Source organism: Canis lupus, chromosome 23 (assembly GCF_048164855.1).
Source record: "Canis lupus baileyi chromosome 23, mCanLup2.hap1, whole genome shotgun sequence".
NCBI lineage: Eukaryota > Metazoa > Chordata > Mammalia > Carnivora > Canidae > Canis > Canis lupus.
In genome coordinates this window covers 10,643,853-10,670,637 of record NC_132860.1, presented here as the reverse complement: position 1 = coordinate 10,670,637, position 26,785 = coordinate 10,643,853, and the positions used below count along the sequence as shown (strand labels likewise).

Here is a 26,785-nt window from a genome sequence, read left to right as displayed (position 1 = left end):
CAACCAGATGGTGGCTCCCCTTAATTATGCAGCTTCTAGTCAACTTTTGGTGCCTCACTGCTATTTTTCTCTTAATTCTTTTAAAGTGAGGCATAATTTATAAACAGTAAGATGTGTAGATTCTAATCATATAGTTTGCTAAGTTATGACAAATTTAAATATTCACGTATAGTACCAGTGGTAGGTACTCATTGTCATATTTCATTATTGTTTTAATTTATAATTTTAACTGGTAATTTTCCCTAATGACAGTGGGTACTTTTTCATGTGGGTTTTTTTTTTTTTTTTGGCCATTTGTTTTAATTTTTTTTAAGATTTTATTTATTCATGAGAGACACGGTGTGCAGAAACATAGGCAGAGGGAGGAGAAGCAGGCTCCATGCAGGAAGCCTGATGTGGGACTCGATCCCAGGACTCCGGGATCATGCCCTAAGCCGAAGGCAGACGCTCAACTACTGAGCCACTCAGGCGTCCCTTTTTTGGCCATTTGTATATCTTCCTTTGTGAAGTGTCCATTCAAGTCTTTTGCCCATATCTTATTTGGCTGACTATTTTCTTTAAATTGAGTTGTAGTTCTTTCCTTATCAAATATATACATTGTAAATATTTTCTCCCTGTCTGTGGTTTGCCTATTTATTTACTTAATATATTTTAATATATCTAAAAACTTCTGATAAGCAGTTTTACATTTTGATTATGTCTAATCTATCATTTTCCCCTTTATGATCAGTGCTCTCCCTCTCCTTAGTAATTGCAACTCCAAGGCTGTAAAGACATTCTCTGATGTCTTCCTCTGGTAGCTTTATAATTTTAGCTTTTACATTTGGCTCTATAATCTATCTGAAATGATTCTATATTATAAAATGGAGTCAAATTTCATTTCATTTTTTTCCTGATGGATCTCCTGTGGTTCTAGCCCCATTTTAATAAAAGGCTTTTCTCTCCCTATTGAATTACTTTGGTCTCTTTGTTAAAAAAAAATAAATTGACTGTATAAATGTGGATCTATTTCAGGACTCTATTCTGGACCATTAATCTCTTTGTTTGTCTGTAGTCCAGTATCATACTGTCTTGATTTCTGAAGCTTTATAGTAAGTCTTGAAATCAGAAAGTGATAGGGATCCAACTTTGTTCTTTTTCAGGATTTTTTGGGCACTTCTAGGTCTTTGCTTTTCCATGTGAACTTAGGGAATTTCTACAGAAGAGCCTCTGGGATTTTTATTGGTTTTGTGTTGAATCTAGAAGTCAGTTGGCAAGAGTTGACATCACACTAGTGAGTCCTCCAATGCACAAATATGGCATTATTCCATTTGTTGGGTCTTCTTTAATTTCTCTCATCAGTGTTTCATACATTTCATAGAAAGACTTTGCACATGTCATTTAACTTATTAATAGGTATTTTATTTCTTTGCTGTCCATTCCATCTAGGTTGTCAAATTTATTGGCTTTACATCATCAAAGTATTCCTTTACTTTGCTTTTGATATCTGTAGGATCTGCAGTGATGTTCTCTCTTTTCTCCTGATATTGGTAATTTGAACTTTTTCTTACTAGCCAGTCTAGGCAGGGGGTTGTCAATTTTATTGATGTTTTCGAAGACCCTACTCTGGTTTCATTGATTTTTTTCCCTACTGTTTTCTGTTTCACCGATTTCTGCTCTTACTATTTTCTTCTTACTACTTACTTTAGATTTAATTAGATTTTATATTCCTAGTTCAGATCTTTTATTGTAACCCTTTGTTATTTTTAATGTAAGTATTTAAAGCTATAAATTTTTTCTGTAAGCACACTTTGGCTCACTACAAATTTTGATACAATGTGTTTTCATTATCTTTGTTGTAATCTTTTCTAATTTCCTTTATGATTTCTGCTTTGACCTATGAGTTATTTAGAAATGTTACTAAATTTTGAAATATTTGGAGTTTTTCCTATACTTGTTTGTTCGTGATTTACTTATTTTAAAGATTTGTTTATTTTAGAGAGGAGAAGGCACAAGCAGGAGGGGCAGAAGGAGGGGGAGAGAGAATCTCAAGCAGACTCTGTGTGCAAAGCCCAACATGGAGCTTGATCCCATGATCCTGAGATCATGACCTGAGCTGAAACCAAGAGCTGGATGCTTAACCAACTGCACCATCCAGGCACCCCATTCCTGATTTCTAATTTAATTTCACCATGATCCTAGAATATAGGATTTCAGACCTTTGAAATGTATTGAGTTTTTATTGTCCAGAGTATAGTTGTCTGGGTAAACCTCCCATGAATGCTTAAAAATAATGTGCATTTTGCTGCTACTGTATAGTGTCAAGAGCACTCTATGAAAAGTGCACACACGGGTTGTGTCTTCCCACAGTGTCAGCTTTATTCAGTCATAAAGCAAGGTGAACACGATCATAAAGGAGGTTCGGGATTCCAAACTCAATGACATTTCACCATGTGATTAACTTGGCTTCTTACGTGTAACACAAAGCAAAGCACAAGACAAGCCACACAACAAATGAGATAGAATGGGGGGTAGGACATTAACAAACCAAACGTGAAGTCAGTCTGTGAGCGCACGGTCGAGATGCGGCCTTGGTCCAGTCCAGGTTAGCTCCCAGCACTTATTGCTTATCATGTTCAAGCAGCGGGTGAAGGATCTCTGTTCTGTTCAGCGACCAATCATACAGAACCTTCGGCAGCATCTGCCTTTTTGGAAGTGGTCAGGCATAAGGGAGTCCGTATCTGAGGAGTTTGACAGTTTGTGGCAAAAATCTTCCCTTTTAAAAGGGATTTAATCAGTCTTGGGCCTTCATAGATGGACGTCCTCTGTTTCTGCTGGCTGTCAGTTCTGAGGGTGACATCGGCTGGTGCTGGCCTCAGTCTGCCAGGCCCTTAGCTGCTCTTGTCACTGTTGGACACGGGCCACTGCTTGACATGAGTGACTCCATCTTGTTCTCTACAGAAGAGTTTTTAAATAGTTAAGTCAAGAGCATTGTCAGAGTGGGTCAGATCTGGATCTTTGAAAAGTTTTTGTTCTTTCTATCATTAATGGAATGTTGAGATCTTGAACTATGATCGTGGATTTGTTTCTTATTCCTTTTAGTTTCTGTGAGTTTTTGCTTCTGTTTTTAAGCTCTGTTACTTTGTGCATGCCCATTTGGGATTGTTATATTCTCTTGATAAATGGACTCTTGTTGTCATGAACTCTCTCTCCTATTTCTGTTAATGCTACTTGGCTTGAAGTTTACTTTGTCTCATGTTATTAAAGCCACTCCATCTTTCTTAGAACAGCTGTTTGCATGGTATTTTTTCCTATAATTTTACTTTTAACTTACCTGTGCCTTTATATTTCAGTTGTGTCTTCTGTTAACAGGATGCAGTTGGGTCTTGCTTTTTTTAGCCAATGTTACAGTTTATCCCTTTTATTTATTTTATTTTTTTAAAGATTTTATTTATTTATTTTGAGAGAGAGAGAGAGAGAGAGAGAGAAACAGGGATAGCGACTGAGATAGCATAGTGGGGAGGAGAGGGAGAAGCAGGCTCCCTCTCAACAGGGCTTGATCCCAGGACTCTGGGATCATGACCTGAGCTGAAGGCAGTCACTCAACTGACTGAGCCACCCTGGCGCCCCTAGTTTCTTCCTTTTCATTGAAGAGTTTATACATTTGGATTTAATGTAATTAGATGGGGTTTAATACTATCATCTTGTTATTTGTTTGTCCTATTGGTTTTTTTTTTTTTTTTTTGGTCTTTTCTGCCTTTTGGGGGCTTAAGTATTTTTTAATATTCTATTTTATTTACTTTATTTACTTTTTATTTTTTTTTATTTTTAAAGATTTCTATTTATTTACCCATGAGAGACACACACACACAGAGAGGCAGAGATAGGCAGAGGGAGAAGCAGGCTCCCTGCAGGGAGCCCGACGGAGGACTTGATCCCAGGTCTCCAGGATCATGCCCTGGGCTGAAGGTGGCACTAAACCACTGAGCCACCCAGGCTGCCCCTTTATTTCATTTTTAGTGATATATCTTGGCATTTTTATTTTTGTGGTTTTTCTAGGGATTACAATATGTATCTTCCATTTATCAGTCTACTATGAATTATTATTTTACCACTTTCTGAAGAATACTTGTACCAGCATACTTTCACTTACTTATTCCTTGTCCTTTGTGATATTATTGTTGTACATTTTAATTCTACATATTTTTTTATTTTTTTTAAAGATTTTATTTATTTATTCATGACAGACACACAGAGAGAGGAAGAGACATAGGCAGAGGAAGAAGCAGACTCACCTCAGGGATCCTGATGCGGGACTTGATCCCTGAACCCCAGGATCACACCCTGAGCTGAAAGCCGAGCTTAACCACTGAGCCGTCCATGCATCCCTAATTCTACATATTTTATAAACCTCACAATTCATTGATGTTAACCTTGCTCTAAGTGTTCAAGTTATCTCTTAAAGAAATTAAGCAACAATTTCTAGAATTATTTATCAACATATTTTCTATTTTTAGAGCTCTTCATTCCTTCATGTGAATCTGAGTTTGTCTTCCTGAAAAACTTCCTTTAACGTTTCTTTTTTTTTTTTAAGATTTATTTATTTATGATAGACAGAGAGAGAGAGAGAGAGAGGCAGAGACACAGGAGGAGGGAGAAGCAGGCTCCATGCCGGGAGCCTGATGTGGGACTCGATCCCGGGACTCCAGGATCGCACCCTGGACCAAAGGCAGGCACTAAACTGCTGAGCCACCCAGGGATCCCCATTTTTTTTTTTTAATAGGGAGAGTGCATGTGAGCAGGGTCAGGGAAGGGAAGGGGGAGAAGGGGAGAGAGAATCTTAAGCAGGCTCTGTGTCCAGTGTGGAGCCCAACAAGGGGCTTGATCTCAGGACCTGGAGATCATGACCTTAGCTGAAATCAAGAGTCGGACACCTAACCAACTGAATCACCCAGGCGCCCCTAACATTTCTTTTTAATGCAGGTCTACTGGTTGCTCCATAAGCAACTCGGGTAGGGGGGCAAATGCCCATGTTCATCATCTGTTCATTAATATATAGCTAGTGGCTAAGGGACAACTGGCATCCAGCCTGGCTGTGGGAGATGGGGCTGGTATAGCTGAGCCTTGCTTCCTGATAAATGGCAGAGGTTCCAAGGTAGGCCAAGTCTGTCTTCAAATTTTCTAGTTACTAAGTTACCTCTGAGCCCTACTCTGAGGGCTACTCTGAGCCCTACTCTGAGGATGGTAGGTGGGTACATGGTCAGTTTCTTCTGGGTAAATGCTGAGAGCTGTCCTACAGTATCCCTGTGGATGCAGGTCCTCCATAGATGGCAGGTATGGGAAGGGTGCTTTCCTAATCACCTGCTTGCTGTGTCCCTACAGCTTACTCAGACATGGGGATGCATGTTTCCTGCCAGAAGATTGCCCATGTACTTGGAAAGGGAAGGAATATTTCCCTGGGGACCAGGTCATGTCTCCCTGCCATACCTGGTAAGTACCTGGAGGTACCATTCAGGCTCTACTTTTTGCTGGGGATGAGGATGGATATGAGAAGCATGAACGTGAGCACAGACTAGCATTCCCCTTTCCAGCATGTTCGTGCCCGTATTATGTGTTTGTGTGTCACACAGGGATGTGTGTATATATACAAGTGTATGCATAGGTAGATATTTGGGGGATGCCTTATAAATGTTTACACGAATGTGATTTTGTGACCTCCAGGCTACTGTTGGAGGTTGATGGTGTTTGTGACCCCCTAGCCCAAAGGGCACATAGTGGGTGCTCTATAGGCCATGGCTCTGCTGGGGATATTCAGAGTATGTGGGAGTGTGCCCTGTGAGCTGGTCTGGGCACCTGTGTTTCAGTGTGTGCCAGCAGGGCTCGTTCCAGTGCTCTCTCCACCCCTGTGCTTCCACCTGTACGGCCTATGGTGACCGGCATTACCGCACATTTGATGGGCTCCCATTTGACTTCGTGGGGACATGCAAAGTGCACCTGGTCAAGGTGAGTGCCTGGGTGTGTCTGCCCAGCTGGCTGTATGGGGACCCAGGGCGGCTGAAGCTGAGGACCTGTCAGGCATGATGATGTTCCAGACTCTAGTCTGATGCGTAATTGGGTGGGTGGAAGGATCTAAGCTATCTAGAGCCTGAAAGAAGTGCTGAGGAGCAGGCTCCACTAGACAGAGCTCGCAGTCACATAATATCCCACTGCCTGTCCACTCACCAGTATAGCCTTGTCCCACGGAGTCCCAATGGTTCTCCTGTCTGTAATAAGAACTAATGTTTTTTTGAGCTTTTATTGTGTGCCTGGTGGTCTGCTGAGCCGATTTCATGGATTATTTCACTTAATTCTCACAGCAACCTTATGAAGTAGAGTTTATTGACCTCACATTATAGATGCAACAACTTAAGGCTTAGAGAAGTTAGGTGTCTTGCCCAAGGTCACACCACCAGGCAGTGGCAGAACTGCTATCAGGGTTTGAACCAAGAAATCGGACGGGAAATTTGGTGTGCTAAAGCTGTCAGCTCCTGTGAAGGAAAAGGGATGGTGATGTGGGGTGGGAGGCATAGTATAGGCAGGATCCTCTCCAGGAGGAGAAAAAGGATACCAAGAGGGCAGGTGGGAGAGTGTCAGAGACACGCCCAGGGGACCTGGATTTTGCTACAGGCCTATCTCATTATATAATAGTAAGAGTAATAATAATGATGAACCTTTTATGGAATGAGTCCCATCTATGGGGCAGGCATCGTATGGGGGTCTTTCACATAATTTCTGTAACCCGAAGACACAGATAATTGACCCTATTTTAACTATTAAATTTCAAAGGTAATGTGTGATCTTCACTGACATTTAAAACAACGTAGAAACATATATTAAAAATAAATATTTCCCTTCACAGCTCTTCTGTTCCCATTCACTGCTCACAACAGTTAGGTGTGAATCCTGCAAGGTCATCTTCCATGATACAGATACACGCACGCACACACATGCACTTTGTTTATATGGTTAGGATTCTACAATTTGTTTTATTCGCTTAATACTATATACCTTAGTCTTTATACAATCAGTACATGCTGCTTTCTTCTTTCTGTAAAATTCTGCAGAGAGGACATTCTCTAGTTTGTTTTATTATCCACCCTCCCTTTGCCAGACGCTTCGGTTGTTGCTGAAATTTAAATGCTCAGTGAATACTTTTGTGAATGTATCTCTAGATTCTTTGAAGTGAAATTGCTATAAAAAGTTGTGTACACATAAAATGTTATCCAGTGCTTGCGATTTGCCCTCTAGAAAGGCTTACACTACCATCACCATGTATCTAAGACAGTGCCCCCTGTCAGCACAAGTCATCCCTATTATACATCCATCTATTCATCCATTCATCCATCCTCCATCCAGTATTTTTTGGAGAGTGACTACATGCACTAGGTACTAGGCCCCCAACAATGAAATTGAGCTTCAGAGAGCTGAAGTTGCCCAAAGTCACACAGCTAATAGGAAGTATAAGTGGATTGAAAAGCACCTCAGAGTTCATGTCCCACTACCTCTGTGCCTGGCAGCAGGCTCTTTTCTCCCCCTGGCTTTACTGAACTAACTTATTTTCTCCTCAGAGCACTTCGGATTTCAGTTTCTCTGTGATTGTAGAGAATGTAGACTGCTACAGCTCTGGCATCATCTGTAGGAAGTTTATTTCCATCAACGTTGGAAACTCACTGCTTATCTTTGATGACGACTCAGGAAGTCCTGTAAGGCCTGGTTCTGGTTCAGGCTGTACAGAGAGTTTGTATGTTAACAGGGGCTGGAGGGGGAGGGGGAAGAGGGCTGAGGACCCAGTTCCTTGGAGAAGGGCCAGATTCCTTGGAGCTATTGAGTCAGCAGCCCAGATTGAACTCCTTGGTCAGAGTCAGGAGCATAGAAGTCAGTGTCAGGATGTGAGGGGGGTGTGAGTTCCTGGGGCTGGGCAGCTGACCCTGGTGTTGGAGGACACTCAGGCCTCAGGAATGCCCATCGCTGTCCCTCTAGAGTCCTGAGAGCTTCCTGGATGAGAAGCAGGAGGTCCACACGTGGCAAGCAGGGTTTTTCACGCTGGTTCATTTCCCAAGGGAGCACATCACCCTCTTGTGGGACCAGAGAACCACAGTGCACATCCAGGCTGGGCCACAGTGGCAGGTACTTGCCTGAGCAGTGACCCTGCCAGGGCCCTGTACTCCTGCCTGGGGCTGATCCAGGCCACTGGGCATCCTCGCACGAGCTGTACCCTCACCAAGGAGCCTGGAGTACCATGCCTCCTGTCCTGTCTGCCCCCATCCCACTCTGTGCCTTTCTCCTCTGACTCCTCTCCTATCCTCTTTATACTGTGACTCCAGAAATTGCTTCTGAGTCAATGACAGACTCCTGGGGTCATGGCAACTCCTCTGCCAGTGGTTGGTCATTCTGGGTGTCCCTGGGTTTTGGGAGATGGCTGAGGCCCCCAAGTTGTGACTGCAATGTCCTCTCTTCCTCCAGGGCCAGCTGGCGGGACTCTGTGGGAACTTTGACTTAAAAACCATCAATGAGATGAGGACTCCGGAGAATTTAGAGCTAACTAACCCCCAGGAGTTTGGCGGCAGCTGGGCTGCAGTTGAGGTAAAGCCTCCCTCGGCTGGCTTGCTCCCTCACTCAAGTGGGCCCTGGCCAGCACTGGGGGTACCTGGCCCCAGGTCAGAGGTACTGGTGTGAGACTGTTCCTGCCATTGTTCTCTCAGCCTCTGACCTGGCGTCCTCAGCCTTAGACTTTGTCCTGTGGCCTGAGGACATACCACCCCTCTCACAAATCAGGCTGCACATGTGCCCTGGGTCAAGCCCTCGTGGGAGAGTGGGGGCTGAAGAGGACATGAAGTTTTTGTCCTAGGAGAAATGACCACCTACCTACTAGGGAAGATAAGGCTTGTTGAAACATGACCATCTGGACCATCTCTGTGCCCCCAGTGCCCGCACTAGGTCTGGTCCAGAGGAGAGTCCAAGAGAGACCCATGTGGGCTGAGGCAATCAGAGAAGACTTCCTGAAGGAGGTGGGAGTAGACTGGTGTTTAAAGGATAGGCCGTGTTTGGAAAGATGAATGTGTCAAAGAGAAGGCCTCTGAGAAGGAGGACAGCTTCAGCAGAGGCAGAAATGAGGAGGGTGTCACTGCTTATCTTTGATGCTGGGTTTTGGGAGATGGCTGAGGCCCCCAAGTTGTGAGCTATGGCAGGTGAGACAGCACTGAATGAATTGAGAGCCGGAGACTGAGGTTCTTGTCTTGGGTCATCCAGTGACTTGCTGGGCGACCTTGAGTAAGCTCCTTCTCTCTGTGGTCCTCTGTGAAGAAGCTGTGCCAGGAGAGGGACAGTGAATGGATTTAATCTCTAGTAACAACTCTGATCTGTCAGAAGAGGCAGCCTGGGAAGCTGTGCTGAGAAATGTCTAAGACTTGTGTCAGGCTCAGCTAGAAGGAGAACTGTGATTGATTAGTTATGTCTGCTATGGGGGCAGCAGCAGGGAGTAGTGATGTGAGGGTTACATATTTGCCTTTCCTGGGCTGAGTCATCTTGGGTCCCTCATTCTCTGTTGAGGAGTAGACCATGATGAGCTTATGTAGACTGGGCGCATGGGACAGTCATGGCTTGAAGCCCCGTGTAATCCTCAGATAGACAGGGCTGCTCTTGTAGCCTCAGAAGAGTGTGCTCTCGCCTACCCCCATTTTAGAGAAGCAGAGAGGATGACTAACCTTTACTGCTCTCCTCGTCTGCTTCCTTTCTGCTGTTCCTCTCTCTATAATCCCGTTGGCATATCCTGGGGGGCTCTGGCGAGCATGCAGGACTGATAAAGGAGGCTCAGCAGACATTGGGGCAGTCTGTATTAGCTATTAGTCATGGATTCTCTGCTTGGGGTATCGCAGGCTCAACCAAGGTGTCAGCCAGGGCTGGGCTCTCATCTGGAGCTTCAACTGGGGAGGTATCTCCTTCCCCACCTACTTGGGTGTTTGTCAGCAGCATTCAGTTCCTTGCAACCATAGAACTGAGAACGTCAGTGTTTTTTGCTAACTGTTGGCCGGAGAGGACCCTCAGCTCCTAGAGACCACTCTCCATTCCTACCATGTGAGACCCCCCCCTGCATGGCTGCTTGCTTCCTCAACAGCCAGCAGGGGAGAGACTCCAGGGAGATGGATCTGCCATCCATGTAGCATAAAAATGCAATCACATACACATAGCTGTATCTATGGGATCACCTTTGCCTTCTTTTGTGAGTTTGAAGCAAGTTGTAGGCCCTTCCCACATGCTAGGGGCAGGGATTATACAGGGATTTGAACCTCAGGAGTTGGGGGAAGTAGGGGCCACTCCAAGAGTCTGTCCACCCCACCAGGCAACAGGCATTGTGGGCATAAAGAGATCAACAGCCCTGCCTTTGCCTCTCAGTGCCCAGACACCCTTGACCCCTGGGACACGTGTGTCCTGAATCCTCTCCGGGAACCATTTGCCAGAAAAGAGTGCAGCATCCTGCTCAGTGAGGTGTTTGAGACCTGCCACCCTGTGGTGAGTGGACCCCAGCCTCCGCCCTCCTGAGCCCCTCCCCACCTTCCTGGGATCCTTCTGTTCTTAGACCGCAACTGCTCCCCTGCCCGTGCCTGGGAGAGGCACCTCAGGTCTAGAAAGCAGATCCACCTCTGCCAATCTCCTGCCTCCAGCCTGCTCAGATGAGCCCATCCTGTTTCCCCAGATGACCCAGGACAGTCAGCCAGACAAACAGCTTCCATGCCTTTTCTAAACCGACCTCAGTCTGGCTTTTCCTCCTGATGAGGAAGTTCTCCTCAACTGTGGCATCGGCCTGCTGCTGGTTCTGCCCTCTGTGGAGACAGAGGGGGGCTGGCGCTTAGCTCTGCATGGCACCCCCAGGGCCTCGAGGGCTCTGTCGGCCTGGCCCTGGCGGGGAGTTCCTGCCCCCCCCCCACCTCCTTCTGTTTCTCACCCACACCCTTTGCCTCTGGATCCAGTAGCATAGGGGAGGAAGGGGAGAGCTTGGTTCTCAGAGGTCGGGTCTGCCTGGACCATGGAGTTGATTCCGTCTGAGCCGGCCACCTCTCACCCCACCCTGGCAGCTCACTCACTCTGGCCTGTGGTCCTTTCATGTTTATGCTGCTCCCTGATGCTAGGGGGCGTCAGCTGAGAAGCCAAAGGGCTAACCTTCAGGAGCCTTCCTCTGATTTCCCCCAGGTTGATGTCACTTGGTTTTACTCAAACTGCTTGACGGACACGTGTGGCTGCAGCCGGGGCGGTGACTGTGAGTGTTTCTGTGCCAGCGTGTCTGCCTATGCCCACCAGTGCTGCCAGCATGGGGTGGCTGTGGACTGGCGGACCCCACGCCTCTGCCGTGAGTATCCAGACCAGTTGCGCAAGGTGGGGAGTGGGAGCCCCTCTGTGGGCAGGCCTGTGGGCTGCCCTCGCTCTGACCAGCATTTATCGAGTACTTAGTATGTGCCAGGCCCCAACCGGTTTGCCCAAATCTTTCATTGAATTCTTAAAATAATACCCTGTGAAACAGGAGTTTATTTCTGTTTTATGATTGGGAAACAGGTTAGACAGAGAGGGAGATAAGTGCCACGCTCGAGGCCACACAGCTTAGTGGTGGAGTCAAGGCTCAACGTCAGATGGCCTGGCTGCAAACCTGTGCTCTTAGCCACTTTACCAGAGGAGTCAAGAGCCCAGACCTTTCAGACCCACAGCTGCCATTTAAAAGCTGCGTGGCCTCCAACAAGTCACCCAGCCTTCGGGGCTGTTTTCTCATCTGAAAAGTAGGAATAGACCTGCCCCACCAGGTATATTGTGAGGATCAAAGGGGATAGTGAATTAAAAGCCCTGTGTCAGCTAAGACACACAGGCCCCATCAGAGGCAGCACAAGACATCGGTTTATTTTTTTTTTAATTTTTTTTTAATTTTAATTTTTTAAAATTTTATTTATGATAGTCACACACACAGAGAGAGAGAGAGAGAGAGAGGCAGAGACATAGGCAGAGGGAGAAGCAGGCTCCATGCACCAGGAGCCCGATGTGGGATTCGATCCCGGGTCTCCAGGATGGCGCCCTGGGCCAAAGGCAGGCGCCAAACCGCTGTGCCACCCAGGGATCCCAAGACATCAGTTTATATGGAGCAGTGGTGGTCTGCATATGCTTTGGGTTGCAAGCCCCATCCAGTAAAAATATTTCTTTATTTTTTTTTTGTTTTTGTTTTTTTTTTTTTCAAGCATGCATGCATACACATACATAGATACATATACATACATATATATATACACATACACACATATTAGTATTAGTGTAACTGTATCATAAAGGAAATACAAAATTAAATATTAAAAATGAAATAAAATATATAGAAAGTTATATTACTAATTAACTTATTGTTTATTATTTGTTCCGGCACACCGATGATCTCCCTGGTGCAAGCATGCCTCGCCTTGGGGGGCAGTGGTTATGACACAGGCTCTGGGGCCAGACTATCTGGGTTCAGGCCCTAGCCCCAACCCAGCAGGGTGACCTGGGGCATGTTCTTCACACTCTTATACTTCAGGGTTAGGAGAACTGTACCTACCTTGCAGGGTGCTGTGAGATTTCAATGAGTGAGCACATGTAAAGCACTTGGCACAGTGCTCTATGCTCTTGCTTGAGGTTGCTGTCGTTTCTTGTGGGGACACAGGTGCTGGCATGTCCTGAGCCCTGAGAGCCCCAGGCAGGCTGACCCTAGGAAGAAGATAGAGCAGTATCTGCCTCTGGCCTCCCTTTCCTCCACCCTGTTTCCTCTAAGACCCTTCCAGTCCAGATGCTCTATGGTCATGCTCTGTGGCCCTCCCTCTGTTTCTCAGATAAGATTCCTTCATGAAGGAGAAGGGAGCGCAGATTTACCGAGGATCTGCCGCATATCAGGCCCTGTGCTTTCTGTGTATTAGCTCATTAATATTCAGGACTAGGAACACCTCACCTAGGACACAAGATTTAAGGGAGCACCAAAAACTCAATAGTGGAGATAGATCACATTTTAAGGTAACATTTTTTAAAAGTCAAACTTAATGCAAAAATATCTTTGGCTTTGATGAACAGAATGTCAAAGTTTTAGGTAATGACAGGATCAATGGTATTGATTTTCCCTTTTGCTTCAGGATCCAGTGTGGCTCGGCGCTATCATCGATCCTGTCCTTATTTTAAATTTTTGATATTTTGTTCACCATAGATATTTTGCATTAATTTAAAAAATTAAAACAGTGTATTAAAATATTATATATCTTAATTGTTGGGATTTTTGATGCCTCCTTACATTTTGCACACAAGGTAGATTCTTATTTACTCTAGCCCAGGACTCACAAAACTGTGGGGTAGATGCAACCGGTGGTCCCATATTATAGAAAAGGGCACTGAATTTCAGAGAGGTTGGTAACTTGCCCCAGTATACACAGTTGAAGAGTGAAAGAGATGGAGTTTGAACTCAGGTCTGTGAGTTCAGGGCTACCTCCCACTGACCCGGTGGTACACACTTGATACCAGAGACTCCAAGATCTAAATTTAGAATTCATTTGAGTCAGCAAATGAAGAGAAGTGATCACTTTCCCATAGCCACATGGTGGGTCAATCTCAGTGCTTGTGTTCTTTCTAGAGGTCAGCGCCAAATGCAAAGAGATAGTGTTGATCATGGTATTTGGGTATGGGGTGGAGTTGGTGGCTGTGTTTAGACCATGCCTATGAGTGAGGGAGGATCCTCCTCAGCCTTTATCTGTGGTCTGCCCACTGGCTCCTGGTGGTCTTGCTTCTGGCTCTAGGTGCCCCTGCCAAGTACCTAGTTTGCCCCAGTTTGAAAGAATCCATGGCTGAGGCGCCTGGGCATCAGGCTGCGGTGCTGGGCCAGACCACTAGAGGGTGCACTGAGCACACACTTGGAGGAGCTTGTCACCTCCTGCTGGAGAATACACCCAGAGGCCTGAAAGAGCCTTGGGTCCTGGAGCTCCTGGTTCCCTTACACCCAAGGTTCTTGAAATACCAGCTTCTACCTTGTGCTTGCATTCTCCAGGACCTGCTATAACATTTGTGATTGGAGTTTCTGCTCCTTGACTCTAACCTTGCCCTTTGGAGCCACACAAAATGCACCATCCTGTCCAACATCCATTCACTCATTCACCCATTCACTTTCATTCACTCGATACATGCTGAGTGCCTACTCCAGGCCAGGCTTTGAGCTTTGTGCTGGGGGCACAGAGAGGAGCTACAGTATCTCCTACACCTTAAGATATCCGAATCAAATGACCATGCCTAAATCTTGGAGTTTGGGAGGCAGGCCAGTTCTGGGACAGCTGGGATGCTAGGGGCCTTGGCTCTGCCCATCTGTCCCAGGCTTCTCAAGAAGTCTTGTTCTCTCTCTTTCAGCATATGACTGTGACTTCTTTAACAAAGGTAAGCCCATCCTCCCCAAGTGAAGCCTGGGGGGCTGAGATATTGCTAGCCCTGCCTTGATGCCATAACAGCATCGACCATCCTAAGACGCTGCTGGCCCTGGAAGAGCTGTGACATGGTGCAAGGAGGGATCCCACCATGCAGAGAGGACCCACACAGTGCAGAGGCCAGGGATGCCCCAGAACTCTGTCTTTAGAAGCTCCTGCAGCACCACTGTAGAATCTAGGCCAGGCCAGCTTCTTGGGAGTTGTTTTTACCCAGGGCAGCTTCACCAGGAAGTAAAAACCCCATTTGCACCTAAAAACTCTAGCTCATTAGGCTCATGGAATATTGTCTTAAATCTCCTGAACTTTTGAGTGGCAAAGGCAAATGCAAGCTGCTCTTTCTTCGGATGGCTGGGGCAAAACCTATAGCTTGGCTCAGCCTGTCAGATTCATCTTCAAATTTAGCCAAAGTCACAGGGTACCAGGATATGCTCCAACTTCTGCATTAGCTAGGGTGAAAGCACAGGTCACGACTAAAGACCTGAGGGAGGCTAATGTCCAGCGTTAGAGCTCATTATTCATTTTAATCACTAGGGTCATAGGCAATAGGGTGGGAAGTCAGATCTTGGCAGAATTAGATGCTCATCAGGTCCTTGGTACCATTCACCTTTGACTTCTGAGCCCTGCTCCCCATCCCCTTCCAGGTACCATGCCAGGAGCAGGCCTTTGTGCGTTTAGGCCCAAGGCTTTGTTCTTAGTTACCTGCATTATCAGATTTGGGGTTAAGGATTGTCCCACCAGCAGAGAGTATAGCAGGTGAAATATAGTGGGGGACAGACTAGAGGCCTGGATGCCAGTTAGGGGGTCTGCAAGATGAGAGCTGGACCAGGGTGAAGCATGATAATTTGGTGACTACAGACCCTCCAAAATGTTAGCCCCTAGGGACTACTGATGGCCAAGGGCTTCCTCCTGGCTATGAGGAAGCTTTCCTTATAGGAATGAATCTGTAACAGGAGAATCGCAGTTGCTGGGACAGGCAAGGTCTCTCTGACATCAGGCAAGACATTTCAGCAAGACAGCTCTGAGCAGAGTTTTCTCCCTTCTGTGGCATTTTGGGTGGCAGTAACTGGCAAAGGACAAGCTGTTTCTAGCATCCTCCACCTACTCATCCACCTACCCATCCATTCCTTGCTCTGTCTTCTACCAACATTTTCTCTGGTCCGGGCCCTTGCTGGGTGCTGGGGAATCAGTGGTCAAGAGGCCTGTCACAGGGGTGTGCTGGAGCTGGCTCACCCTGGCTCTCTAGCCATCGTGTGGTCCTAACTCCACATCCATTTGGTAGTTTGAAACTGGCCACTGCCATGCACATTCACACCATGGGAATCCACCAGCGCTTCAAACTGGGGTTTTGTTTGTTTGTTTGAGAGTTTGTTATGCATTTACCTAGCATAGCATTGCCTGTTTCCCATCTGGTTCGGGGGACAGATGTCGGTCCACCATCGAGATCCTCATCATAAGAGCTGTGATCAGTGCGTGCCATGCTCCAAGGGCTGGTGGAGTGCAGAGGAGGAGGGATGACGTTTGTGTGTGGCGGGAGAGGGTGCAGGGAGAGCTTCGCCAAGGAGGTGACATTTGAGCTGGGCCCCAAAGGTTGAGTAGGCGTTTGCCAGGCACAAAACAGGGAGGACTAGTCTGAGTGGGCGGACAGCATGAGGAGAGGCATGAGGTGGAACACAGCATGGCTCTTTCAAGGAAGAGCCAGAGAAGTTCAAGGGTGTGGGGAGGTAGGTGGGGTTCGGGGCATCCAGGGTCCCTGGATTCAAGTTGGGCTCTTGGGTTCCATTGTGAGGGCAATGGGGAGCCATGGATGAGTCCCAGCAGCGAGTGTGGCTAGAAAGGTGACTCAGGCACCTGTGGGCAGGAAACACTGGAGGCCGGAGGCACACCAGGGGCAGGGAGGTTGGCTATAAGGCACCCATGACTCTCTGTAACCTATACCAACAACTAGGAACCCAAGAGACACAAAAATGATACATTTGAGAGAAGTAAGTAAACACTAACGTTGAGCCAGAGACTTCCAGCTTCCATCCCTCAGGGCTTGGGTGGACAGAGACTAGGTCCGATGTTGAGTCTCAGAGGACTCACTACCCCAAATAGAGTAGTGGCTGTGGGACAGGCCCAAGGAGAGACATTTGCTGAGGTGAAGGTGGGGGTGGAACAGATATCTCCCATGGGTGGCCCCGTGCCCAGGTTTCCTGTGAAATTGTTCAGATGCTGTGCAGAGAGTCAGTCCCTTCCCATCAGGGCCTGACAGCCTGGAGTACATGTCCCTTCTTGTGGAATCAAGCTCCCTGGGGCCTGGGGTGAGCAAGGTGGCTGAGAGTAGCTCTCTAGCCTCTGTTCCCCACCGCTGGCAGGATGGGAGGTGGGCAGAGATGCATGGGGGCAGGCCTCACGATTGGGCCCCTTCTCTCCAGCACTAGGTAAGGGTCCCTACCAACTGGCCAGTGTGGCAGCTGGCAGTGCCCTGGTAGCCAGCAAGGCAGCAGGTGGTGCCATAGTCCTAGTGAGCACAGAGGACGTGGCTCCAGGGGACGTTGTGAACTTCCTGCTGACAGCTGCCCTATACAAGGCCAAGGCTCACGGTAAGGCCTACCTGCAGCCCCACCCCAGCCCTTGGGGGAGGGAGGCAGTTGCCAGAGGAGGGGAGGATGCTGAGGCCCTAAGCAATCTGCAGTAGCTGGAGAAAAGTGGAGCTCCAAAAGATGCCCCTCTCCCCGCTGAGACAGGCTTCTGGGTCAGCCTGTCAGTCTTTTCAAAGAGACACCTTCCATTTTCTCCCTGGAAAAAGCAGGGAGGCCAAGGTCTGGATGTACTTTTGTACCTTGCTTTATACCATTGCTGTGTTCTGGGCAAGCCTGGTGGCAACAACTGCTCCTTCCTCTCCCTCTCCTCCTCCGCTCCTTCCTGCCCCCTCTTCCCTCTCCCCCTCCTCTTCTCTCCCTCCCTTCCACCTTCATCCATCTCTTCCTGCTTCTCCTCCTCCTCTTCTTCCTCCTCCCCTCCACTCCATTTTTGAGACTGGAGAGACTAAGTGCCCTAGGGGAGCTGGCTGAGGTGCTGACTCCAACGGGGCTTCCTTCTGTGACTGAAGGAGCAGGTCGGGTTATGATCCTGGGTTCTGGGCTGGCATGTCACACAAAACTGGGACACGCCTGGAACCAGCCACAGCCTCCTGGGTCTCAGACAGTCTGCAGACCAGACTGGCTTCACTGTAGTGTCCTCCCTTTAGAGTTCAGTAGTGCTTAAGGGGCAGCGGGGCCCTTGCCTGGTGCAGACGGACGCCTGGATGTAATTTTGCTAGGCCCTGGGCCAGCCAAGGCGTCAGTTCAACCAGTGCTAGGGAGTCTTTTCTGTGGCTATTTGTGTGTGTCCCAGTGTGCCACTGTGTGCCACTGTGATCGGTGTTTCTACCCCCACATCCCACTGGCCCCATCTGGTCAGTGTCTCCCTAACTGCAGGGATGCGGCCCAGCCCAGCATCAACTGGAACCATGACCCAAGACTTCTCAGAGAGTTCATCCTAGCCTAAGAAATTAAGTTCTCAGATTCTCCGGGTCTGCAGTTTACCTAGTTATGAGGACCTCTCCCCACCCCTGCATCCCTCCCCTGCTGCCCCCTCCCCTCCCTCCCTTTCATGGAGCCTTATTCCCAGGCCAGGCACAGAGCTAAGCACTGAGGCATCAGGCATGGAAGAGACACATCCCCATCCACTGGAAGTCCACGGTCCCATCCAGGAGACAGAAGTGATATATATGATCATGATACAATTGGGCCTGCTCCTGGATCCCATCCTTGGGGCAGACTGTGCAGAGGTTAAGGTTCTGGACTCTAGCCTGCCTGGTCTCCCCATCCTGCCTCCCGCTTCCACCGGTAGTGCAACTCTGGGCCTTACTTTCCTCCTCTGTAACATGGGAATAGCAAGATCATCCCCTGCTAACCTATTAAAGATTTTACTTGTTTATGATGTTTATCTTCCTCCCCCTTGAATGTAAGCTCCATCAGGGCAGGGATTTGGGTCCTTTTGTTTCCCATTGTGCCTGCAACAGCGCTTGGCACATCATGGGGGCTCCGAAAACGTGAGCTGCTGAATGAATGAATTGGCCACTTCCTAGGGCTCTCTTGGAATTTAATAAACCAGCAGGTAGAGAGGGCTTGCTTAGCATCGTGTCTGGCACATAGTAAGTCCTTGATAAATAACATTTACTGTTATTACTGTCAATAACGAATCCTTCTTCTGGTTGCCTCCTGTCTCCTCATAGCTGCTCAGGGAGGTGTGACAGGGCCACATGGGCTGGGAGGGAAGACACACCAAGCCCCGTGCTAGGCCTTCACCTGCGCCATATTGGTTTGCCCCTCACGACAACTCAGGCACATTAAGTCACTTGCACACAACATGGCCAGTCGTGGCGGGCAGGACTCTTGGACACCTGCTTGTGGATTTGGAGGCTCACAAAATCTGCAGGGTCCCCATGCAGGAAGTTATCCACCTGGCAACGAGCCCCACTTTCTAGAACTGGGCCTTTGTGGACACAGGAGAGAGGACAGTGGAGACCAGTTGTAGGGCTCAGGGCAAGCCCCTTCCCCTCTTGGGGTCACTGTCTTCCCATCTGTGGGGCTGGACTCAACATCCTTTCAGTCTGCTGGCTCTGACCCTCTGGGATTCTGTGTGGAGCAGGACCAAGCTGGGGTCCCTGAAACCTGTCCATTCAGCAAACCTGTCTGCCCAGTGTGTCCGATAGAACATGACTCCTCCAAGGCGGCCGTTTCTGTCATTCTGTTCACTGCTGTATCCCTAGCATCTTGAATTCCTCCTGGCACACAGAGGGTCCTCAAAATGCTTACAGGGGGGAAGAAAAGAGGGATGGATGGAGGGAGGGAGAGTGGGAGGGAGGGAGGGAGGGATGGAGAAAGGAAGGAAAGAGGGAGGAGGGAAGGGAGGTGGGAGGGAGACACCTCCCCGAGGTTTGGCAGCTGGCAGCTTCTCTAACCTTCCACTTCTCTCAGGGAGAGGTGGTGTGTGCAGAGGGGCAGCCAGCAGGCAGAAGGAGGTGGGCAGGCACGGAGGAGCAGGGCTCAGCTAACCCACGGGGCGTGTTGCTGCCCTGAGTCATGGAGTGCAGATGCATGCCAGGCTCTGCCCCTCACCTGGACCCCTCTCGGCGCTCCCCTCATCCACCTGGCTCTTTACAGACCCGGATGTGGTGTCCCTGGAGGCAGCAGACAGACCCAACTTCTTCCTCCATGTCACAGCCAATGGGTCTCTGGAGCTGGCTAAGTGGCAGGGCAGCGTTGCCTTCCACCACCATGCCTCCTTCTCACTGCACCGGGGGACATGGCAGGCAGGCCTAGTGGCCCTGGAGTCACTGGCCGAGCCTGGGTCCTTCCTTTGCGTGTCGGGCCCCACGCTGGTCCTGCGGCTGTATGAGCACACGGAGGCCTTCCGCCGGGGCACGTTCTTCCGCCTTCTGGGTAGGTGTCCACCCTGCCATCACCCTCAGCCCCTCCTCAGACAGCCCTTCCTGCCCTCTCCCATCACATCCTTCCAGTTGCCCTCAAGAAGCAGAATTCCCACTGTCCTGGTACAGGGAGGCCACCTTTGGGTACTGCCCTGACCTCCATGGCGGTGGCCTAGGGTGCAGTGGGGCCTGGGGCCCAGCCAGCTGCCCGGGTCCTGCCTCCACCCACGGGCCAATTACATGGTCTAAAAATAGGACAGGCTTTGTGGGAGCAAGGTAAGAAGTGCTCCTGGCCCCAGCTTGCATAGCCCACTGGCTCAGGTTTCTTGCTGATGGGGACACATGCCTGCCCTGTGAGCTCAAAGACCGCTCCCTGGGGCACCAGGCTGAGGAGGCAGCGGTCTCCCTCTGCCCTCCATCCTGAGCAGCAATGGAGCAACTGCACGCCCCTTCCAGCTAAGGCCGGGGCGGGGGGGGCGGCGGTTCCTGGACTTTGCCATCCCACTGCCAGGTGGGTCTGCCCCCAAGACCTTGCTCTCTGCTTATACCCTGCAGGAAGGGATCACAATTTCTCCAGCACTCCAGGGAGGCCCCTGTGCCTCGTGCATGGGCACACGTATGTCTGTGCCTGTGGGGGCGCTTTGTGCTGCATGAATGGATCCGTTTACATGTGTGCATAAATATATCTCCAACCAGCCCCTTCATTTATCACCTCCCCCACAAACCAGGCCTGGGCCAGCTCATTCTTACATTCAGTGGTCATCTATAGAGTCCGCCAATGAACGGATTCATCACTGGCTATAATGGCAAGACTTGTGTCCCTTTCTGGAAGACACTGAGGCAGAGTCGAATGAAGCCTTGGGTTCAAATCCTCACCCTAGTCCTTGGCACTCGGAGGAGCGCTGCCCACCGTCCAGCTCTGTACAGTGGGGCTGTTTGCCTCACGGGATTATTGTGAGGACGGATTGCATCTCACAGGCTTGGCTTGTAGTAGGTCCTCTCCAAATGTAAATTCTCAGCTCTTGTCTCAAGGATCCTAGAAAAGCAGGTTTCTTCACAGTCATCAGCAGTGTGGGGATAGAGGCGTCAGGTGGGGCTGCTCCCTCTGGCCTGTTGCGGAGCCCACGTACGTTCCCTGCTCAGGCCGTGGTTTCCGAGACTGGCCACTTGTGCTAAGATGGTCTGGGGTCTTGTCTGCCTCCACATCCCCCATTGTCTGCTTTCTCTGAGGATTCCTCATCTGTCAGGGCACTGGCCACAGGACCTTTTTTTGAGGAAATCTCTCCTGGGACAGTTTAAGTTTCCCCACATCGTCTGTGCCTCAGTTTCCTTATCCATAAGACAGGGATAATGATAGTCCTGCATCATAGGATTATTGTGAGCATTAAGAAGGAAATACTTGCGAAGATGTTGAAAGTTGTGTTCGGTGCTGTTTAGGAGTTGGCTGTTGTGTTTGTTATTATTATTACTAGCCACCAAGGGTGTAGGACCAGCCTGGCCACCAATGTCCCAGAGGAGCAGGGTGACAGGGCAACCTTATGGAGAGGATCAGGGGTCCCCACCTTCTCTTTGGCAGCTGACTGCTCTGTAGCCACCCACCCTGGGGTTCTTGGCCCTACTCCGAGTCTCCACAGCCCCATCCCAAGGGTCCCCCAGCACCAACCCCAACTCACAGGGGTACAGTTTTCCCTTAGGTTGGCTTTTATTTTATATTATATGTTATCATTTTACTTGATTTTTCTTTACTTTTCCTGCATGTGTCCATTTGTCTCTTCTGTGGAGCAGGGCGGGGATGGGCTGAGCTAGGATGACCTCTGTGTCCTGTCACCTGACCCTGAGCTGGTACCCAGTCTCACTCAGTCTCGGGACGGGTCACCTTTCCAGATGCCAAGCCCTCAGGGGCTGCCTACCCCATCTGTGAGTGGCGCTACGATGCTTGCACCAGCCCCTGCTTCCAAACCTGCCGGGACCCACAGGCAGCTAGCTGCCGGGACGTGCCAAGGTGAGGGGGCATGGAGTCGCGGTGTGTACATTAGTGGATTTGAGCACACACATGTGTAAGTGGGTGTGTGGTTTGCAGGCATAGGCATGAGCATGTACTGAGGTGTGTGTGTGTGTGCTCACACCTACTTGTGAACACATGTTTTGTGGGTGTGTGTGTGTATGCAGATGTGTGTACCAGAATGAACCTGACTTATGTGGATGGGCACATATGAATATTGATTTGTGTATGATGATGTGCATATAGTTGGGCCCTGTGTGTATTTGTGTGGGCATACCAGTGTCCATGGGCTGCACACAGCTGGGCATATGTGCATGTGTGTGAGCTGCATGTGTCAGGGTGTTGATGCAGCTGCTGTGTGTGCAGGAAGGTATACACTGATGTTTTGAGCATCTGGATGTATATGTACCTGTGTGAATGTTTTTGAGTCTTGCAGGTGTGACAGCGTACCTAAATGCTGACACATAGGAGCATGTGTGTGTGCATGCACAAGTATGTGCATAACCAGACCTCGTTCATGTTTCCCTCTTGGTCTGAGGAGCAGGAGTGTGCAAAAGCATGTAACATGCACGTTTGGGTATATGTGCTCCTGTATAAGCATCTCTGGAGGTTCATGTGACATGTGTCATAAGGAGGGATGAAGCTGTGCTCAATCCAAGTGAAAGATGATCACCCCCATATTTCGGACTACTAACTGGCCCCCTGCTCTGTCCTCAGGGTAGAAGGCTGTGTGCCTGCATGTCCCACCCCCAAGGTCCTGGACGAAGTCACACAGAGATGTGTCTACTTGGAGGACTGTGAGTGGCCAAGACTTCTCATCCCTCCCTCAGATTCCTCTAAATCTCCAAGGTCTCCTTCACCAATCATTCCCCAGGTCCCTGGAGAAACAGGGCCAACAGAGGAGCTTCTGGAGGAGACCTTTAGAGCAGGCAGGGACCTCATCCAGTTCGTTCTTCCTATTAAACAGAATAACGTGAGGCCCAGATTGGGGGAAGGGACTGGCTTGGGGCCAGGTGGCGGGAACCCAGTACAGGCAAAGGTAGACCTGAGGTCCGTTGGCTCTGAGCTCAGGCTTTGAGGGCAGGGTCCAGACCTGCTGAGCCATCCAGTACCACAGGACAGAGGCCCCGGGGTGGGTCAGGCAGCCTGGCTGGCCATTGGAAGCTGCCTTCCCCAGGCTCACCTCGGGTGCTCGCTCAGGAGCCCTACTTCACAGCCCTGCCTGGTGAAGACCCCCTGGGGCGGGCAGCAGACACCCACTGTTTGAGCTCCTCTCTCTGCCCCAGGCGTGGAGCCCGTGGATTTGGTTCGCACAGAGGAGTCTCTTGGCAACGAGACTCTGCCTCCCAGTCAAGAGCTGCCCACTCTCAGTGGCAAGGAGCTGCAGTTTCCGCAGGAAGCTCCTGGGGCACCCTCCCACAGGCCACGGCTCACTCCAGCTGCCCCGCTCACCACAGCCCTGAACCCACCCGTGGCAGCTACTGAGGGGCCAGGGCTGACTCCAGGCCCTACCCAGGCCACGCTGTGGCAGCCGCTGGGGGTCACTGCATCCAACCTCCCTGCCCACCCCACAGAGCCCCCAGCCAGTAAGAGAGTGACTGCCAGCCACCTGGCCACCCCCTTTACCCCAGAGTCCTCATCCCTGGCCCTTCCGCAGCAGACACTCACACCTAGCATGGGGTCAGGTGCTGTGAAGACGACTAGGGTGACCGTGACCTTTGCAGGGATCCCCAACATCACAGTATCCTCCCAGTCAGCCCCTGCACCTCGCTTCCCACTCATGACCAAAGCTGTGACAGTACCAGGCCCTGGCTCCTTGCCTATGAAGACCACCCCCCTCCAGCCCTTCCCAAGCCTGGAGTTGCCTGCAAGTTCCTCCTCCAGGCCTGTGGCTTCCCCTGCAGTGACCTCCAGGCTTCCCACTTCCTTGGGATCCCACAAGGCTTTGCTGACAACTGCAGTCACAAAGGCCAAGAGCAGGACAGGGATGCCCCAGCCCATACAGGCCCAGAGCGTTTCCAGTCCCAGCGGCCCCCTAGCCGAGGGTAGAACAACAGCAGAACAGGTTCCTGTCAGCGCTCTGGCTACCAAGAGACGGGAGCTGGGAGGCAGCTCACCCACACCCACAGAGAGGCAGCCTGGGCCCCCCCAGCCCACGGGCATACCAGCATCCTCACTTCCAAGACCCGTCCCCACTGCCCCACTCCACCCCACCCACCAAACCACCAGAGCCACCAGGCCCCCAGCTCTGCCCCCAGGGACCACAGCTGCCACCAGCCAGTCCACAGTTGCACATGGGCTGGGGGTCACACCCTTTGTGTCCCTGGACTCAACTCGGCCACCACAACTCCTCTCTGGCCTGCCTCTCGATACCAGCCTGCCCTTGGCCAAGGTGGGCACCTCGGCCCCAGTGGCCACACGTGGGTCCAAGGGTTCCATCATCACCCTTCCACTCCATCAGCAGGCCGCATCTCCCACTGTGGCCACGACTGCACCTACTCAGACACTCAGCTCAGCTCTGCCTCTCACCCCTGCTGTCGTGGCCCAGGTAGACCTACCCAGTCACGCACCCCCTCAGGCAGCGGGCACGGCACCAGGCCTGCTTCCGGGAGCCACACTGCCAGCCTCTGGAGTCATGGCCATGGCCGGGGGGGCAGCCTCCACACTATCTGCTGCCCCACAGAAGAGCACCACGGAGAAGATGGCCATCCTGTCCAAGCAAGTGTCCCTGCCCTCCTGGATATATGGCCCTGCCCAGGGTACGCCCACAGAACTCACACCTGCTGTGGCCCACACTCTTGCTACCTTGGCACCTGAGGCTGGTGGCCCCTGGGCTGTCACAGTGCCACTGGCACCCACATCCTACCCCTTGAGTCGTGTCTCAGCCAGGACCGCCTCCCGAGAGAGCTCACTTGTTCTGCTCCCTCAGCTGGCCGAGGCCCATGGGACCTCGGCTGGGCCTCAGCTCCCAGCAGAGCTGGGGGCAGAGGCCACCACCAAGCAGTCTGGACGCTCAGCCCCAGCCCAGAGCATCGCAGCGAGTTCGGCTGTGACCGTGACAGCCATCACTGAGGACGATACATCTGCTACCTGTGTCGTGAGTGACTTGTCAGCCCACCTCTGTGTGGTCCCTCCATGCCCCTCTCTCCCCAGCCACATGGCTGGGTCACCATCCTGGAGTCACATTCCTCATGGTCTGTGGCAGCTTCTCCTTCACCAGCCGCCAGGCTGCAGGATGGGGGTTCAGTCACCCCCCTCACCTTTGCCCTACACTCTGGAGCCTGACAAATTCTCCAGGCTGCTCTGGGCCCCTGATGTCATAGCAACCTCATCGTTCCCCTAGGGCTGATTGGATGACTTAGTGTGACAACACGAGTGTGCTGGTGTGTGTATGTTTGTGTCCGTAGAGCCATGTGGGCCTATGTGTGCATAGTTTACGTGTGTGAGACTCAGGGTGAGCAGTCATATATCTTTGTGTGTGTGATAGATTGTGTCATAAGACTGTATGTGCTTTTGTAAGAAAGATAAAGAGGTTGTGTGTGCACACGTGCACGCATGGGTATGCTCAGGTTTCTCTGCGTCTGAGCTAGTGCGTCTGTACCCCTGTGTATCTGGAGCTCTCCACAAGGGCTGGGCAGATACGCAGAAGTCTCTGGGAGTCAGGCCCCTGACCCCAATCTCATGCTCAGCCCTTCCCCAGGTTCCAGTGGCATGTTGGGTGGGTGGAGGGTGAGGACCCCACTCCCTGGTTGTCTTGCTGCTGGGTCCCCCTGCCCTGCTCTGACCGACAGTGGAAAGGATCTTATGCCCTTAGGTTTGAGACAGGGAGTAGTGAGTGGCTGCTGCCCTGGGCTGGGTACTCATGCTGTCCCTCCACCCTGTGCCCTAGCCAATCGCTGAACAGGACTGCGTCCGTCACATCTGCCTGGAGGGCCAGCTGATCCGAGTGAATCAGTCCCAGCACTGTCCCCAGGGTGCCACACCCCCTCGCTGTGGGGTCCTGGGCCTCGCAGTGAGGGTGGGCGGCGATCGCTGCTGCCCCCTCTGGGAATGTGCCTGTGAGTCCTGGGGTCTACTAGGTCCTCCCCAAGCATGACCTCGGCCCCTTACCTGTCTGCTGCTTGGCGTCAGGGTGACTCTGACCTGAATGTATTCTCTAATGGGATCTCTTGTCTCAGTGTGACCCCTGACCTGGCAGGTCCCCTACTCTTGCAACCTCATCTCTATGATGCCTGCTCTGAGTGACTCTCCAGCCCCCAGGGCCTCCGAATCACCCAGGAAAAGGCCAAGGTGCCTACCCTTTGTTCCTGGGTAGCCCTGGCCCCAGAAGCATCTGTTTAGTCTTCTCTTCCCTGTCCCTCCCCCAGGCCGATGCTCAATCTTCCCTGATCTAAGCTTCGTGACCTTCGATGGGAGCCACGTAGCCCTGTTCAAGGAGGCTATCTACATCCTCACCCAGAGCCCCAGCGAAATGGTCACCGTCCATGTCCTTGACTGCAAAAGCGCCAACCTGGTGACTGCCCCTTGCCCCCTTTCCTGCTGGGGCTCAGGATTTGACTAGGTTTGGAGGGAGATTGAGTACTGAATTGGGTTTTGAGGGGTGCCAGCGGCGAGGACAGAGGCAGAAGCCCCTAGTAGCTCCTTCTGTCAGGGGTTTCCCGGAATGGATATGGGGAGAAACGGTGAGTGGAGCACACTGCCTCCTGGCCCTCCCTGGGCCCTGCACCATTCTCAGCTTGTCCCAGCTGCGTAGGCCCAGGTGGGAGGCTCCAAGTGCAGAGGAGCTGGGATACCCCTCAGGGGTATGGCCTGTGGCCAAGGATGCTGGCTGCAGAGAATCACCTCCTAGGATAT

At 50.7% G+C, this 26,785-nt stretch overlaps 1 protein-coding gene across 1 annotated transcript in view; it reads left to right on the top strand.

Moving 5' to 3' along the window:
* Positions 1–26,785, top strand: part of OTOG (otogelin) — a 90,310-nt gene that overhangs the window by 34,272 nt on the left and 29,253 nt on the right. Inside the window, exons 24-38 of the mRNA XM_072793691.1 lie at positions 5,362–5,469; positions 5,844–5,982; positions 7,587–7,721; positions 7,999–8,145; positions 8,482–8,601; positions 10,411–10,527; positions 11,206–11,362; positions 14,401–14,427; positions 16,889–17,056; positions 19,664–19,942; positions 21,814–21,931; positions 22,649–22,728; positions 23,218–25,028; positions 25,821–25,989; positions 26,299–26,444. Coding sequence (XP_072649792.1) covers positions 5,362–5,469; positions 5,844–5,982; positions 7,587–7,721; positions 7,999–8,145; positions 8,482–8,601; positions 10,411–10,527; positions 11,206–11,362; positions 14,401–14,427; positions 16,889–17,056; positions 19,664–19,942; positions 21,814–21,931; positions 22,649–22,728; positions 23,218–25,028; positions 25,821–25,989; positions 26,299–26,444 — 3,721 coding nt within the window. The remainder of the gene's footprint in view (positions 1–5,361; positions 5,470–5,843; positions 5,983–7,586; positions 7,722–7,998; positions 8,146–8,481; positions 8,602–10,410; positions 10,528–11,205; positions 11,363–14,400; positions 14,428–16,888; positions 17,057–19,663; positions 19,943–21,813; positions 21,932–22,648; positions 22,729–23,217; positions 25,029–25,820; positions 25,990–26,298; positions 26,445–26,785) is intronic.